Source organism: Macrotis lagotis, chromosome X (assembly GCF_037893015.1).
Source record: "Macrotis lagotis isolate mMagLag1 chromosome X, bilby.v1.9.chrom.fasta, whole genome shotgun sequence".
In the NCBI taxonomy this organism is placed as follows: Eukaryota; Metazoa; Chordata; class Mammalia; order Peramelemorphia; family Peramelidae; genus Macrotis; species Macrotis lagotis.
In genome coordinates this window covers 452573343-452590778 of record NC_133666.1, presented here as the reverse complement: position 1 = coordinate 452590778, position 17436 = coordinate 452573343, and the positions used below count along the sequence as shown (strand labels likewise).

The window sequence follows — 17436 nt, the reverse complement described above, 5'->3', positions numbered from 1 at the left end:
CATATTTGTGGTCTTACTGATTTTATTGAAGTTGAATGTCTTCTGCAGCTGCTCAAGTTTGAACTTGGCCCTTTGCTTATTTAATTTTTTTTGCATTGATTAACTTTTTACTGATTGTTCAGTTGTTTTTCAATTTTATCCTATTTTTCCTGATCCCATTTGAAATTTTCTTGGCTAAATCCTGGAGTGGTTTGCCATTTCCTTCTCCAGTTCATCTTACAGATGAGGAACCTGAGTCTGACAGGGCTAAGTGACTTGTCCACACTGCTAGCAAGTATCTGGGGTCATATTTGCACTTAGGAAGATGAGTCTTCCTGACTCCACAGAGTGGAGTGCCTATGTCTGTGCCTATGCCACCTAATTGCAAAGGGATATGGAAGGGAATTAGTCTGCCGATTGAACAAATGTGAAGTCATGACCTCTCACAATTTCTGAAGATTTTGTAGTAGGGAATATAATGGAAATTATCCTTCAGTACAGGTCAGGTGCATTACAGGGATTAATGTGCTAGTCCTCCCTCTGATTATGGGTAGGTTGGTCTTTCTTAGTAGCAAATGAGAATTCGTTGCATTTTCAAAATCAAAGTACTATTAATACTGGCTAATTCTACTGAAATGACAGCAAGTCATGATGGTTCCAGGAAGCTCTAACATTTTTAGCCAGCAAAACAAAAATTTTATCATTAAATGATAAGAAGTCTTTAGCATGACTGTTAAAAAAGAAGATTAAACAAACAATCCTCTTTTCCAATCTAAAGACTGGTGCTGACAAGATTGCTCTCACTAGCTTACCTGAGGCAACACCTACTCCAACTCTATTGCCATAATAACTTGGAGGAACTGAGAAAGGGCCATCTTTTGATATTCATGTAGGCAGTGCTGGTGTATGAGCAATACATGTGTATCTTGCTTTAAGCCATTCAGTTTATGAAAATCCTGGTGTAATAATATTTTACAATTATGCACTACCTTTTGCAAAACCTTTTCCACACAACAACCCAATAAGATAAGTAGAGGTAGAATTAGTGTACGCATTTTATAGATGAAGAAAGTGAGACTCAGAGAAGGTACTGTGGTATGACAGAAAGAACACAAGATGTGGAGTCAGAGGTCCTGGGTTTGAAAGCTTCTCAGATACTTACTGGCTGTGCAACCCTTCTCAAGTCACTTATCCTCTCTCTCAATCTCAATTTTCTCAGCTGTAAAGTGGGGATAACCATTGCATCAATAAGACAGGATTTTTGTGAGGATCAAATAAGATAATGTATGTAAAGAACATTTTAACCTATATAAATCTTATTATTATAGCTAAGATCTCAGGTCCTCATCTGTAAAGTGAGAGGATTGGACTAGTTCTCTTTCAGATCTAAATCCTATGATCCCTATGAAGTAACTTATAAGCAAAAGGATAGTAGAGCATCAAAGCTAGGATTTCTAGGTAGAAAACAATCAGAGAGTGATTAATTGTTTTGCCAAAAGATTTTTTTTAATAGTAAACAAGTCTCCCGAGAGATTTGGGGCAAGGTGGTACAATGAATAGAGCACTAGATTTGAAGTCAGGAAGACTCAACTTCTTGAGTTCATATCTGGTCTCAGATACTTAGTTGCTATGTGACCCTAGGCAAGTCACTTAACCTAGTTTGCCTAAGTTTCCTCATTTGTGAAATACATTGGAGAAGGAAATAGCAAACTTTGACAAGAAAACCCCAAATATATTTGTCAATATTTTGCCAAGAAAACCCCAAATGGGGTCAAGTAAGAATCAGACATGACTGAAAACTCAACAACAAGACTCCCTATTGTCCACCCCCTATATTTAAAATGGAATATGATTTACAAATAAATAAATAGTATCACATTTGATACTAAATCTTTTCAGGAAGTGAACTGTAGCACAAAAACAAGGGCCACCTGTGATATAGCTTGTTTGTGATGGTGAGATTGCTAGAAAAGGGGGAAAAACAGGAGAAGGAAATGGGCAAAATGGGCTAAGCATTGGGGAATGGGGCCCAGAAGGGAAATTCATATGTAGATGTATCCTCAAGTCTGTATGTTCATCTCTGCTCTCTTTTAGTATTATTATAGTATAAAGGACATCAGCATTGGCGGACGATGTGTTTGCAATGGCCATGCAGAAGTGTGCAGGACTAAAGGTCCCAAAAACCTGTAAGTACATTGCATGAGGTAGTCCCTTCTCCTCCCTCTAAAAGGCTTCTTAAGCTATTGGTTGTATACTTAAAAGAATATGAATCACTATTTCAGTATAATAGGATCAAATGAGATTTTTGTTAAGAACTCAGAATGTAGAACGTCCTTTAAGAAATGTTTTTCCTTAGTTTCTTCTTTTCCTACACATTTCGTTTTATGCATTTTAACTTCTGTGAAGTGACTGGTAGAGTTCATCAGTTAGTCAAAGGTGTCTACACAAAGGTGTCTAACACAAAGAAGGTAAGGAAACCCTGCTCCAAAATGAGCCACTTGTGCCAGGGCAGGCTATTTCAAGGGATCAATATAATTTTCACAGTATGTAAATAATTCCAAGCAGGGAAATGAAGCAGATTATTTTTAAACTATGTAGCTATGCCACAATAGAGCAAGATGTGCCCATGTTCTTAAAGCTTCTCATTGTTAATAGACTCTTGTAGCGGAGATAAGAGTTTTTTATTTAAGGAGATGAAATGGATTGGTTATTAGACATGCAAATCATTTCTTCCCTTAACATTTCATCTTTCAAAAGTATGTAAGTTCTAAATAGTGATAAAAATAAAATAACTGATCTAGGTTTATACATATAAAGTACAGCTCATTTATTTTGGGGTTCTATACATGCATTTCTATCTATGTGAAAACTACAATCACCAGTATAAACCAGCAGCTTGTCATCTTAGAGAAAACTGAAAACTATGAATCATTTAACCATAATTTAGCTGTGTATGCCACGTGTAAAATTCAAACCCTGGTTTTTACTAAGTTATCCACTTTGATGCACTATCTTGTAATCTCACAAATACTATCTACTTGCATGAAAGAAATTGATGGTAATGAAAAGCTACCTTTAATTAAAAATCTCCCCCACTAGCTTGAAATTTTCAACCCTCCTCAAAGGTTAAAACATTGCTTTCTGGGAAAGGCAACACATTCTCTAATCCCTTTATCTCATTAATACCTCAAGAAACAGAAATATAGCCAAATCCATCTCTGATAAAGAGGGTTTATTAATAGCGGACAAATCACTCACACATGAAAAAGGATATGAAACATATGTTTCAGTCTCACTGCCACCTGTGGGTCCTAGTCTTGTTTTGGTTCTGGGAAATGAAACTATATATGTAATTTAGGAAATTGGCTCTGTCTGGATCTACAAACTAATTTGAAGTGAAGCTGTAAGAGTTCATATTGAGATAGCAAAGGCAATTAGAACTCTTTACAAATATACTAGTATAGAGTTTTTAGAATATAGGAGCTCATGAGTGCACTAATCCTGAGTTTGATCAGTAGAAACAGGAAGGTTGATAAAAAACTATCATCTCACTTTAGTATTATCTCACTTATGGTGAGAAAATTGAGATTTTGAAGGATTGTGACTTATCTAACATCACAAAGGTACTCAAGGTGGTCTTTGAATTCTGGTCTTCTCACTTCATACACCATACTGTTTTTTTGCGGGGAGGCACTCTATTGAGGATTTCTCAAAACAGCTAAGATTGAGCATATATGACAGAGCTGGCATTCAGTAAACATCGTACCCAATGTTCAATTAAACATAAAAGATTTTGATAAATAATTTCCACTAATGAGAATGAGGGTAGTTTTCAGACACTAAAACACTGTAAGATGCACTATAAGATATATCACAATACAGTATCTTGGAAAAGGTTCTTAATCTTTTTTGTGCCTTGGACTTCATGGCAGTCTGATGAAGCCTCTGAATCCCTTCTCCAGAAAGTGTTTTTCAGTGCATCGAGTAAGATACATTGCATTACAAAGGAAGCCAAGTATACAAAAATATTTAAGGAACAAGTTTAGCCATGCCAAATTAAGAATCCCTGGACTAGGAAGAATCTTGCAAATGTTGAGATTTCCAGATTCGTATTTTCTCCTTTATCCCACTGAATGACCCACAGCCCCAGAGATTTATTATTTTTTCAGAATCATGTGGTATACTGAACATGGATAATTTTTGTGATGGCTAAATTGATAGACTTAAAATGATAATAGGAAAGGGAGAAAAGAGAAATTAGAGTCTTGCTGATTGGCCTCTTTAAGAACATTCAGACTTTTGTTCTTAGGTTACTTGGGAGCAACATCTCAGTATTGAAAATAACTGTTCCATGACTTTCTGAAAAGTGGGTCCAAGATATGAATTAAGGACATAAAACACCATTTGCCTTTCTTACAGGGGTGGTGGCCATCCCATAAATTTATGAAATGATACTATAAAAATGCCTTAGAAATGTTAGTCATGTTCATTTTTAATTTGCTAAATTAATATGCAGAGTACCTTTCCTAGAATGTCTTCCAAAAATTGAGTTGTATTTCCTCCCATCACCCAGGTTTCAGTGTGAATGCCAGCATAATACCTGTGGGGAGAGCTGTAGTCACTGTTGTGCTGGCTACAACCAGAAGCAGTGGCAACCAGCAACAGCTGAGAGGACTAATGAATGTGAGGGTAAGTGTGAAAAAAAGAGTTAATAGTTTCTGAATTTTTGTGTGTGTGCTTTTTTTTTTATTTTTTGGCTAATCATTTATTTTCTATCCTTCCTAAACATGCCAGAACTTATACATGCTGGGGAGTGTTATTATCCCTCAAAGTAGTCATCCTGGGAGATGATTAAGTTAAAGATGTTGTTGGAGTTCCAATCATTTAGTGATCTCCTTTTTAGAATTGTGTTCAGAATTTGCAGTGGTTGTTAAATGAAGAAATGATTTGTTTCAATGATGACAAATCTTTGCCCTTTGAGTGGTTATTAAATTTTTAGGATATATATCAATCAGAATCAAATTTGTTGGTTGAGGTGGGAGTTCATTCAAGGTAATTCCATTTTGGTTAAAAAAACAAAACAGAAAAAATGTGGGTTTCAAGTAAAGAAACTGGTTTCCTTTTTGTGGATTCTAATCTCTCTCAAAGAGCAATTCCACAGAAGGAATTTCCAGCATTTTGATCAATCCAATCCAACAAAAGCAGCATTTATAATTTTCCAAGTTAAGCACTGGGGCTAAAAAGACATAAATGAAACAATCTCTGCCTTCTAGATGAACATCTCCACTCTGAGATTATATCCTCCCAAGATAGTTCCTTCAAAGAATCTATGTATCTATATATCTATCCATCTCTCTCTCTCTTCTCTCTCTCTCTCTCTCTCTCCCTCTCTTTCTCTCTTTATATCTCTATGTCTATCTACCTGTCAATCTCAAATATATGTTGTCCTTCATATACATATATGCACACATACACACAAAATATATACATATATGCATTCCTGCATGCATGCATATATTCTTTTCAACTGGAAGGTGTTATCAAAAGGACCTGGAGTTAGAAGGGATCAATAGAAGTCATTTAATCCAAAAAATCCCCCCAATTTATAGATGAGAAAAATGAGGACTAGGGAAGTTATAGTCACACTGATAATAAGTAGAATGTTTTCCCATCAAGAGTCCTGCCTAGTTGGCATCCCTTCTATATTCTAATGTAACTTTGGAGATTGACTCTGGGAAAATCACTAAATCTCTCTTAGCCTCAGTTTCCTCTTCTGTAAGATGGGAATTTTATAATAGTACTTATCCTCCTAGGATTGTTGTTAGAATCTATTGAAATAATATATGTTAAGTAATTTGTAAATTGCTATATCAATATTAGCTATCATTTGAGAATGGTGATCACAAGGAGTCACTCACATTACATCTTATGGATTGTAGTTTCATATACTCTGAGTAATGACTGATCCCTCAAAGTACAATAATTGCAATTTTATTAGTGCCCAACATCTAGAATGAAAATAAATTAAATTTTCATAATCAGGGTAACTATGAATTAATCCAATATATGTTAAAATGAAAGAAGTTTTCAGTGTAATGTTTCTAAACTGTTAGTACCAGTAGAAAACTGAATATAGCTTACACAAGCTAGACATGTTAGGACTTATTTATCAATTCCATTTGAATTATGTTGTTTAGAGGTAAACATCTTCCTTAAGAAAAACTAATGTGGTAAATATAGGAAACTTGAAATTGGTACCCAAAATGAAACAAATTAACAAGATTTTTTGCTTTTAAAAATGAGACATCCTAATGTAGAACAGCAAGCTGCATTTATTTACTTCCTCAAGTTCATTAAATTCTATGAAAATCTGTATTTGTGTATATATACATATACATATGTGTGTGTATTTACATGTGTTACTAGGGGAAAATTGAATAATTCAATCCAAGTAACAATTATAAAGTTCCTTTAGTGAATACAAGTTTTCTTGGTGGAAAAAAAAAGATTCGGGGGAGGGGGAAGGCTTTTCCTCTTAGAACTTTTCATTTTAATGAAATTTTGTTTATCTGAGACATGTTAGTTAAACATCAACCATATACAAGGCACCTAGGAGGTGCAGTGGATAGAGCACTGGCCTTGAAATCAGGAGGACATGAGCTCAAATCTAGCCTCAGACACCTGATACTTACTAGTTGTATGACCTTGGGCAAGTCATTTAACCCTGATTGCCTCACACTCAGGGTCATCTCCAGTCATCTTGATTCATATCTGGTCACTGGCCTTGGATGACTCTGGAGGAGAAAGTGAGGGTGGGGACTTAACACAACATATTCCCCCTCACTCAAATTCAAAAATTATGTGCTTGTCATGCAATCACTTTGCTGATGTCATGGTCTTCTTTGATAATAAAGTACAAAGATCACAAAGCACCATTCTAAAGGATTGAGAATGTTGGGATCAATATGATACATGCCTTTCCCTCTAAGGATAAGTATATTAATAACTATGACTTGTCTAAGATCACAGAATTAGAAAATGTCAGTGTTAGGATTCAAGCTCCTGTCTTTCCATACTCCAATTACAACATTCTTTTCATTATACTGAAGGCAGACCAAGACATTAGGGTGATAGAAAGTATGGGCAAAGTCCATTGAGAAATTTGAGGAAGAAGGTATTTCTTTCATCTGTAAAAGGGGCTTCAAAAGGCTATGATCATCTGAATTGAGTCTTGGAGCCCCCCAGAGATTGACAGTTTTCAGAGATGAGAGGTAAGTGAAAGTCTGTATTTCTTGGGCTTTCAGACTACCAATAGTCCCCCAACTCCAGAAGCCAGAAACAAGAGAGATCAGTACTGGTGGAGACCAAGGTGCCAGAGATACTAGAGTGGCTGTGCCCTGGGATCCTGAAGCTGAAGTATAGGGCAGTGTTTGGATCATAATCCTCCATCTTAGTGTGAGAATGAAGAGTAAATACTCAGTGCCTGGGTTCCACCCCCCCCCCAATAACATCAACATTCTAGTTTATTGATCTTGTTCACATTCCCTGAGTAGTACTGGAAAACCAGTTACTATAGGTTTATCAACTTCCTCCATTTCCTTGCTTAACATTTTGTCCCCTAAAATTATGAGAAAGAAGGGCCCACTCTCCAGTTTTCTTATACTCTGCACTCATTTTTCTTATTTTTTTTAAATTTATTTTAGGCAATGGGGTTAAGTGACTCGCCCAAGGTCACACAACTAGGCAATTATTGTCTGAGGTCCGGATTTGAACTCGGGTCATCCTGACTCCAGGGCCAGTGCTCTATCCACTGCACCATCTAGCTACCCCATTTTTCAACCCAGTGATACTGACCTCACTGTTCTTTGAACAAGGTGCTCCATCTAGACATTTTCACTAATTGTCCCCCTACCTAGAATGTTTTCCTTCCAATCTCTGCCTCATAGCTCCCAACTTCAAGTCCCAGCTAAATCTCACCTTTTAAAGCAAGTCTTTCTCAGTTCTTAATTTTGATGCCTTCCTCTATGATTTCCATTTTAATCTATATATGGCTTGTTTGTAATTATTTGCATGTTGTCTCCCACCTTAGACTACGAGTCCCTCAAGAGCAGGGGCTGCCTTGTTCCTTTTTTTTTTTTTTTTTTTGTATCTCAGTACTATCATTATAGTCGATGCTTAGTAAATGTATATTGACTGATTGACCTCACCCTCTATGAACTGGAGCTTTCTTACCTTCCTATGGCTATTAGACTTTCATCTCTTTCTCCCCTAATCCATGAAATTAAATACCAGGGTGAAATAATCCTTTTCCTTTACCTCGACTATTCCCTGTCTCATCACAGTCCATCTTAATCATCATCCTCCTGATTCCTATTCCTATCTGCCCTGGTCCATTGTGTCCTCTGGGACTCCAGTGCTATTATGAACAAACTTTCTTTCATCCTGTACTTCTCTGATACTCATGGAAATTACTTCTAGTATCTTCTGGAAGATACTGTACTCTGGATCACCCTTCTCCAGTATTGGCTAAATCTTTTTTTCATGCCCTTTTTATACTCATTTGGTTAAGAGAAGTAGGCATCCCTTTTTCTCTTAGCAACCTTTTTTCTCTTTTGAGGTACACTTCCTATTTAAGTCAACCTATCCAGATCTTTCCATATTCACCTGTTTGCCTCCATGTCATTCTCTTTCCTTCCTCATAGTGGAGGACTTTACTATCCTCAATTCCTGTTACCTACATCTGTACTTCAGTATGACCACCCATGGAGTTGATAATACCCCAATTTTCACCATTCCCCAAAATTGCCCTACCTCTACAACCTATAACTCTGAAATCCCTCTTTTTTATCATAGCCTTCTCCACTTCTTTTTCAGTCCTCCTAAACCTGTTATCTTTCCTCAACTTGACCTCCAATCCCTCTCTACCTCATCAGATTTCTCAGCTTATTGATCTTGCTCTAGCCTCAGTATAATGAACTTGAAACCCAACACTGACATCTTCTAATTGTGATCTTAGACAAATCATTTCATATCTGAACCTTAGTCTTTCTATTAAATGGAGACACCAATTCAGGTAGTACTCACTTCCCAAAGTTATGAAGCTCAAATGGGATGAGGTAAAGTTCTTTGTAAACTTAAGAAGGGGTACATTTTTCATTAGAAATGGTTATGGATACAGGGAGGGTTATAGTCCTGAAAAGAAAGCCAAATGGAGTTTATAGCCTCAAATCATCTTTGTAAAGTTGGAAGTGAGATCACATGCTGAAAAGTGCCTGGGTAAAGAATGGAGTTCAGGGAACCATCTCTTTTTAAAAGCCCTATTTATAATACTGTTGTTCTATAAGAAACGAATAAGCAAATTTCAGAATAACCTGTTAAAGACTTACATGAATTGTTGCTGAGTGAATAGAACCAGGAGAACTTGTACTTAGTAGTAGCAGCATTGTGCAATGATCAACTGTGATCAACTTAGTTCTTGTCAACAATACAATGATCAAAGACAATTACAAAAGACTTGTGATGGAAAATATATCCAGAGAAAGAACTATAGTGTCTTTATACATATTTAAACATAGTATTTTTACTTTTTCTTGGTTTTTTTCCCTTTTGTCTTGCTTCTTTCACCACATGACTAATGTAGAAATGTTTAACATGATTATTCATTTAAACCTATTTCAGATTGTTTGCTGTCTTAGGGAGGGGGAAATGGAAAGAGAAAAATTTACAACTAAAAATCTTAGATGAATATTGAATAAATGAATATAAAATAAAAAATGAATATTGAAATGATTAACTTGAAGAGGTAGGAAATTTCCCACTCAACACCAAACTAAAAAAAAAACTATGCTCTTATGTTAAACTGGCCCAAGAATGAAATTTTCTAGCCTTTCTCATATTATAGGAAAGCTTTATTAATGGAAGCTGCTAAGATTATTTTCAACAATTAAGGGCCCGACTATCATGATGGAGCATTAATTTAGCATGTGCTTTCCTTAGCTTGCAACTGCCATGGCCATGCCACAGACTGTTACTATGATCCTGATGTTGAGAGACTTAATGCAAGTTTGAACATCCATGGTGTTTATGAAGGTGGAGGGGTCTGCATTGATTGTCAGGTAAGAGATTATTCAAGTCAAAGTTTTTGTTTTTAATGGATCTTTAAAGGAAGTAAATACTGCAAACATTTACTTGAAGACATGAGAATATGCATCTAAAGATAATTTTAGATATCAGATTGAGTGTTGCTAATAGTTTAATCTTTTAAATTTCCCAAGAAAGGTAAAATATACCCTGTCAAATGATTTAAAATTAGGGTAGTTTTCTTGTGTGTATACAGAGAGGTCTTTGCTATTTATATACCTCTTAAATATGCAATTCAGGATTCAGGAATATACTAAGCTGTATCAGTCACTATGTACAGGTCCTATTAACAGGGGCAGTGGAATTGCAATTAGGAAAAATTGAGTTGATTTTTATTGTTCCAGTCCTGTCTGGCTCTTTATGACTACATTTGATATTTTCTTGGTAAAGATACTGAAATGGTTTGTCATTTCCTTCTCAAGCTCATTTTACAGATGAGAAAACTGAGGCAAACAGCTGACTTGCCCAGGATCATACAGCTAGTTTCTTGAGGGTAAATTTGAGTTCATGAAGTTGAATCTTCCTGACTGCAGGACCAACACTCTACTGTTGCCACCTAGGTACCCAGTTCATATTTGGCCATAGACATTAACTGTATAACCAGAGCAGGTCACAACCTCTTCCTGCCTCAGTTTTCTTCAGCTATCTCCTAGAAATCATTTTTTTGAATGAGATCATATTTGCCTGCCACGTAGTAGGCACTAAATATTGGTTAAAATCAGAAAAAAAATGAGCAGATCACAATTTGAAAAGTTTTCAGAAAGGTCATCTTTTGGGAAAGGGTCATATTTGGGGCAGGTTCATATTTGGATTTTTCTGTATGACTTAAATGAAGACTTGCTACACATGCTTATTGGATACATCAAGAACAGAGAACTGGCTTGGGACCAGTAGGATCCAAAAATATATCAACAAAATAGAGCAATATTTGTGAATCTATGAAGATGAAATTTAATAGGGATAAATAAAGTCCTTTTCATGCACCAAAAATAAATGGGGAAGGTAGACAATAACTCAAAAGCTTTAGAAACCTCAGAAAGCCTAACATGAGGTAACTGACTCATGACTATTAAAAAACACTACACTAATCCAGCTGAATGGAGATAACCATCTATAGAGCTCTTCACTAAGACTATTATGTTGGTTTCTTGGTGCTCCATTTTAAGACAGAACTCTAGAAACTGGGATGGGTCCAGAAAGGGGCAAACAAAATGGTGGGTAGATCATTTTCAAACTATAGATTTGTAACTTAGATCCTGGAGGCTTAGGGAGAAACACAGTGTTTAAATATAGGAAATTCTGTTTAGTGAAAGGGATATTGCATTTTATTTTGTGCAGTTCCAGAGGATGAAAGTAGGACCAAAGGATAGCAGGTTTTTAGATTGTTATAAGAGTTTTGCTCCTCAACAATAGCATGTTGTTGTGAGCATGCCTTGTGAAGAGTTCTTGATCACTGTATCTGTTTTGAAGCAAGGAGCTGGATGACTTTTTTCTTTTAACTCTTCCCCAGATATTTTGTAGTGGAAATTCATGTTCACAGAATGCCCTCACACTGATCCCCAAATTCTGGGTCCCCGATATTTTGTGGATCAGAATCTCTCAAAACTATAGCTAATAAACCCCTGCATAAAGTTTTTACCTCTACCAGTGAGCTAAAGAACACAAAATAAGTAACAAAGGCTTTTATTTAAATAGCAAAATAAAGAACAGAACATTTTCCCCATAAACTGAGTTCACTCTCCTTTGACTATGAGTATGATGAGAGGGAGACCTTCATAGAAAATATGTGTGACCTATCAACAGATAGTTGTTTTGGCTGTCTATCCAGGTCATGAATATAGAGGAATAAACTCAAACCTTGGAAGCTCTCTTTTATTGTTATTTACTGATATTGGACCTGCTTTCTGCCAAACTATTTCATTGGTCCCCACATGATGCTCTATCTCAGATGATTTCCACTGGGTATATCTCTTGTTCTCATATTCCCAGTGGAGTTCTTAATTGTTTTCTCCACCCATCACATCCACTGGGAAAGGGATGTTATTGGTTAAAAAGCCTCTCTTGAGAAACCTGATGAAAGGAAAAATGCAACTTCTTTAGCCTATTCTTCATTCCCTCCTCCTCCAGCAAAACACTTGAAAATTACATGGACATTTGCATAACATTTGTAACACATATCATTTAAGCACAATAAACATCAGAAATAAGATATTTATATGCGATTATTATAACTGTCCTACATAGTTTCAGAAGAGTGTAAATATAAGTACTTCTAAACAGAGTATTGCCAGTGCATATATTTAAAACAAAATGCAAATTCGATGTAACACATAACCCATAACATATATAACATAATATTAAAAATGTCACACTACAAGTTGTATAATAAAACATATTTCAATGAAGTATAACATTAAAATATTAATGATATAGAATGCAATATCTAGATTACATTTGTATATATAACATGGCATTCAAACAGGGAGTAGCTGATGTATTTGTTTTCATCTGATACAAATATTCACCTTCTTCCATTTTCTCTGGTCACTGGATGAACATTGTCAGTGGATGAAGCAGCACCCACTGCTTCCTATTTAGGATCCAGTGTTAAAACGCTTGTTATATTATATTGTTATAACAATGGTATAACATTCTATTGCACAGCTTCAACTTCTTTTATTCTTTTATCAGTAAGGTTACCTCTTGGGGACAAAATATGAGACCTTGACACTCCCTTCTAATTCTTTTATGTAGTGTTCCCATTGCCTCTCTTGCTGGGGAATTAGATATGGCAGGTACTGAGTTCTTAGGGTCTTCGGGATCTAGGATCACTTCTATCTCCAGATCCATCATCTTTATGTGCTGAAGGCAGTCTGGTGGACATCAGCTTCTTTTTAACCAATTCTATATTTGCTTTTTGAGTGCATCTGGCATTTACATGTCCATCTAGGCCACAGTTACAGCAGAAAATACCAGGGCCCCTCTGTCTTTGCTCCACTGGCCATGTAATAGCTTCAAGCCTGTTTGATCTCTGCCCCCACAATCCTTTTTCTTCTTTTGGGGAGAAGTGGTAGTGACCAGTATTACATTTTTCAATGGGCAAAGTATGAGTTTCAGCCTTCATGTCTAGGTGACTATGGTTTGGTTCCATTTTTGTTTCCATAGGTAATATCTGAGATGTTTTGGAAAGCGTTTGGCTGTCTTGCAGAATTCTATCTCCACAATCGAGTCTGTTCTCATACAATTTCACTATCTCCATTAGCTGCTCATATCCAACCCTCTGTTTCTCTTCTTCCAATTTAATTATTTGTACCTGTAGGTTTTTACTTTCTAATAGTCCAGAACTTACTTGGGCCAGTCTAGCAGCATCTACATCAGTGGGCTTCACTGCTCCTTTAACAACTAAATTCTGTAATAGTTTGTCCACACGCAGGACAAACTCAGAGGGTTTCTCTCCCTCATGCTGAGAGGTTGTAAGAAACTGAACGTAAGCTTGCTGGGCAGTTTGTGCACTGCCATATTGTTTGTCTAGCTTTTGCAGACATTCTAACACAGTAGCATCAGGAGTATGTAATTTCAAAATATGTATAAGATCAAATGCTTGTCCTTTGAGACTTTCCATTAGTCTTTTCTGTTTTTCCATATCATCAACTTTCCATTGCTTTAATATTTCAGTGGCATGTTTTATCCAAGAGTCATAGGATTCCTCTCCAGGAGGACATGGATGTTCCCCAGAGAAACTTCTTAATTTGTCAAATTTAGGTTTTTGCTTGGGCTCGGACTCAGCTTGCTTACACTCTTCAGGTTTGAATTTGTCTCCATCCACATGTTTCATATCCTCTTCAGACAGACCTTCCCTTTGTAGGACAGTCTTGAGTTTTCTTTCCATCTCTTCTTCCTGAGTAGAGGGTCTAATGACCAGTTTCCAGGTATTCTCTCCTACTGTAATTGCACTAGGTATTTTAGAATAGTCTATTGGTTCTGACAGCTTACAGAAAACACATATGGTGTGGAAGTCTTTCTCTTCATATCGTTTGGTCAGTACTTGACATTTTCCCAAAATACCTATAGCATTATGTAAGATCTTTTCAATGTCATCATCTTTTAGGTCACAAGGAACTCCTTTAACTAGTAATCCTCTGTGCAAATCCAGGTGCAGAGCTGTGCACCACTGTTCTAAAATCTTGTCATCCATATTTTTTCCTTCTTTTTAAGATAATACTCAATAACTAAAAGAATAAATCATACCTCAACATATTGTACAACTCAGTAGTTAGTTGAAAGTTTTGACCTGTCTAAAAAGAAAAGAAAAATATAATGGAAAACCTTAGTAATTAATCATAGCCCCCCCCCCCCCCAAATTCCCAATGGATCTCTCCACAATACATAGGGCATTCAAAATAGAAACCCCAGATGATTATTTCTTCAATGAATTCTAGAACATCCTAAATGAAGATCTAAGAGAAGTTGCTACAGTATAGTTAAAAGGTCCCAACTTCTCCCTCTGGAGTTCTCCTTAGCTATACCAGGATTTAGGTATTTTTTGGGTCATAGTCCTATCCAAATCATAACTCATAAGCCTTCATTAATGTGTTTTACTTTTACCATTCAGTAATCAAAAAAAGGCATTTTAATAAAGTTGCAATGAAAATTATGTAACATAGAAAACATCTGTTCACAAACCTGGAGCTATTAAACATACAATGGGAAAATTGGACCCTTGTAGGAATTATGTGTGGAGCTACCACACATGTGAACATATGTGCAAGGGCATCAATATGAAGGAATACTCCCATGACTACAGCATGTAAAAATTAAGAGGGACAACTCACATTTCTGATGCTTCAGGTAAAAGTTTTCATCAATTGCTTCTATCTGTGACTGATGCCACTATATTGTTCCCCTTGCCAAGTATCGCTCTCTGTTGTAGCTTACTTGTAAGTTCCCTGCCAGGCACTGTGTTCTGCTATTCCCTTACCAATTGCTGAATCTCAACTGTTTCTAGTTGGGTTTCTTCCACTGTTAATCCAACAGTTTTGAAATATCTTTGTTCCAACTGACCTGTCAATCAGCTAACCAGTTACCTCCACCCTCCTTTGGGCATGGAATGGGGTAGAGGTGCTGTGTGCTTGTAGGCTGTATTTCTTCTGGTTGGCTTCTTCTGGTACCTCAGCTATGGGACTAGTTTCAGAGCTAGCTTAAAAGTTGGTCTTCCCGAGATGCTTCAATTGGATTGGGCTTTTTCTAGAGGCTATAGCTATCTTAAGTCACCTTTCTCAATCAATTGCTATGAAACTCCCCACAACTGTCTCACTCAGTATTCTCACATCAGTGGTTAAGAAATTCCCCAAGGTCATGTTGAACCAGAAGATACTGTGGCAAAGGCAGAGACTAAGAGTCGGTTGTACCTTTTGAATTCCACTTAGAATTCTACTGTTAACTGCTTCTCCTGAACTCTTGGAGTAACTGCTAAACACTTCACTGAAATGCTTTGGTCTTCTTTATGTCCTTCAGTTCAACTGTCACCTAACTTATGGACAGAATCGCATTTAATTTTTAGGTCTTCTTATATTCTCTTAAGGGCTAGAGGGATAAGGGATTGAGTCACCCTGACATAAACTTTTTGAACCTCACCCTCTTTTTGAACCTCTTTGTTCAAATGCAAATTGTAATCACTTCTGCTAACTGGAAAGATCTGAGAGTTTATAGATCTTTGGCCTTCTCCCTTGCCAAGAATACATGCCAGTCTGGTTGTTCCCTAGTCTTTCTACATCTGTCTGACATTTTGAAGAGGGAATGTCTTCATTCCTACAAAAGTTTAATTGCATTGTGTGTGTGTGTGTGTGTGTGTGTGTTTAATGTCAGAAGAGAGATGATAGTTGATAATTATATTTTTCTCTTAGAGCTAGACTTGGAGTCAGAAAGACCATAGTACAGATCTATCAAAATTTTTTGTTAAAATTCATAAGAGAATTGAATCATGTTTCCTATAAGTTATTTCCAGGAAATAATTATATTGTCTTACATAATGCCTATTTATTTATTGAGTTTGTTTTTTTAAAGGAGGATGTTATAATTGAATTACCAATCAGGACAGTGAAGTGCTAGAGATGGATTTTTATGGATAAAAGTCCTCTGGGAGATGATATTGGGTCCAGACCCTTAAGGCAGCTTTGAGAAGATGGTTAGGGAGTGAAGCATGATGGGAGCTGGGCTTAAATCTTATTTGGAAACTGAAGCAATCACCAATCTGGACAATGGAAGGTCCAGGATAGCAGTTCTAAACATCAAGATGTTATGTCCTTTTGGTTATAGTAGGACCTTAAATGTTCTGTTAGAGAATTTTTTCTTTTCTTTTTTTTTTAGGTTTTTGCAAGGCAGTGGGGTTAAGTGGCTTACCCAAGGTCACACAGCTAGGTAATTATAAAGTGTTTGAGGTCAGATTTGAACTCAGGTACTCCTGACTCCAGGGCTGGTGCTCTATCCACTGCACCACCTAGCTGCCCCTCTGTGAGAGAATTTAAAAGATATGAATAAGAATGAGTTGGCTATGGTGTATATAAAATCCAGAATTCAATTGCCAGAGAAGGAAAGGTAGGGAAATCAGCCCAATATTGTTTCATCTAGTCAAAGTTACAGAAGTTCAGAGTCAGCCTCATGTCAGTAGATTCACACATGCACAACTAGTGCTTTCACAAAATAAAACTATATCCAAATTATCAATTATCAACCCTATAATTTTATAGTATTTAAACCCAAAGACCTCAATTACTTGGGTAAAGAGGAAAAAACCATTTTTTTTAAATTGCTGGGAAAACCAAAAAAGTATGACCAAAATTAGATTTAGACTAACATTTCCCACCACATACCACAATAAGTTATAATGAGACCTGGAACCTAGATTGTTTTTAAAATCACATTATTAATAAATTAACAGAGCCAGGAAGAAACATATACTCCTTATGACTATTGATAGAGGCAGGAAATAAGAGATATTCCCTATATATCTTTGATAGAGGACAAGTTCTTGAGCAAACAAAAGGCTAAGGGACTAGAGGAGATAAAATGAATCATTTTAATCACATAAAAATAACATTTTTCTCAGGTAAAATCATTAGTTAAAATTAAAAGAGATCTTCATAGGCGAGGGGAAAATCTTCACAGCAAACTTCTCTGACAGTCTGATATCCAAGATATATAGGGAACTGATACAAATATATAAGAACATGAACCTGGTAGTTCTCAATTAAGAAACCTAAGCTAGCAGCAACCATATGAAAAAATGTCCCAAATCATTAATAGTAAGAAAAATGTAAA

General features: G+C 36.3%; 2 protein-coding genes across 4 annotated transcripts in view; one reads left to right on the top strand and one right to left on the bottom strand.

The window, feature by feature from the left end:
- The window catches only part of LAMA3 (laminin subunit alpha 3), a 231751-nt gene that overhangs the window by 3213 nt on the left and 211102 nt on the right, over positions 1 to 17436 (top strand). The window contains exons 4-6 of the mRNA XM_074200327.1: positions 2074 to 2165; positions 4553 to 4668; positions 9976 to 10094. Coding sequence (XP_074056428.1) covers positions 2074 to 2165; positions 4553 to 4668; positions 9976 to 10094 — 327 coding nt within the window. The remainder of the gene's footprint in view (positions 1 to 2073; positions 2166 to 4552; positions 4669 to 9975; positions 10095 to 17436) is intronic.
- LOC141497599 (paraneoplastic antigen Ma1 homolog) lies at positions 11787 to 16074 on the bottom strand. 3 transcript variants are annotated; one of them, XM_074200330.1, is made up of 2 exons: positions 14952 to 16074; positions 11787 to 14414 (listed from the first exon to the last, which is right to left on the bottom strand). In XM_074200330.1, the coding sequence occupies exon 2, from the start codon at positions 14312 to 14314 to the stop codon at positions 12926 to 12928; it is 1389 nt and encodes a 462-aa protein (XP_074056431.1). In that variant the 5' UTR covers positions 14315 to 14414; positions 14952 to 16074; the 3' UTR covers positions 11787 to 12925. The 3 variants fall into 3 exon arrangements, with proteins under 3 accessions (XP_074056431.1, XP_074056432.1, XP_074056434.1); XM_074200331.1 differs by having other exon boundaries at positions 11787 to 14410; XM_074200333.1 differs by having other exon boundaries at positions 15181 to 16074.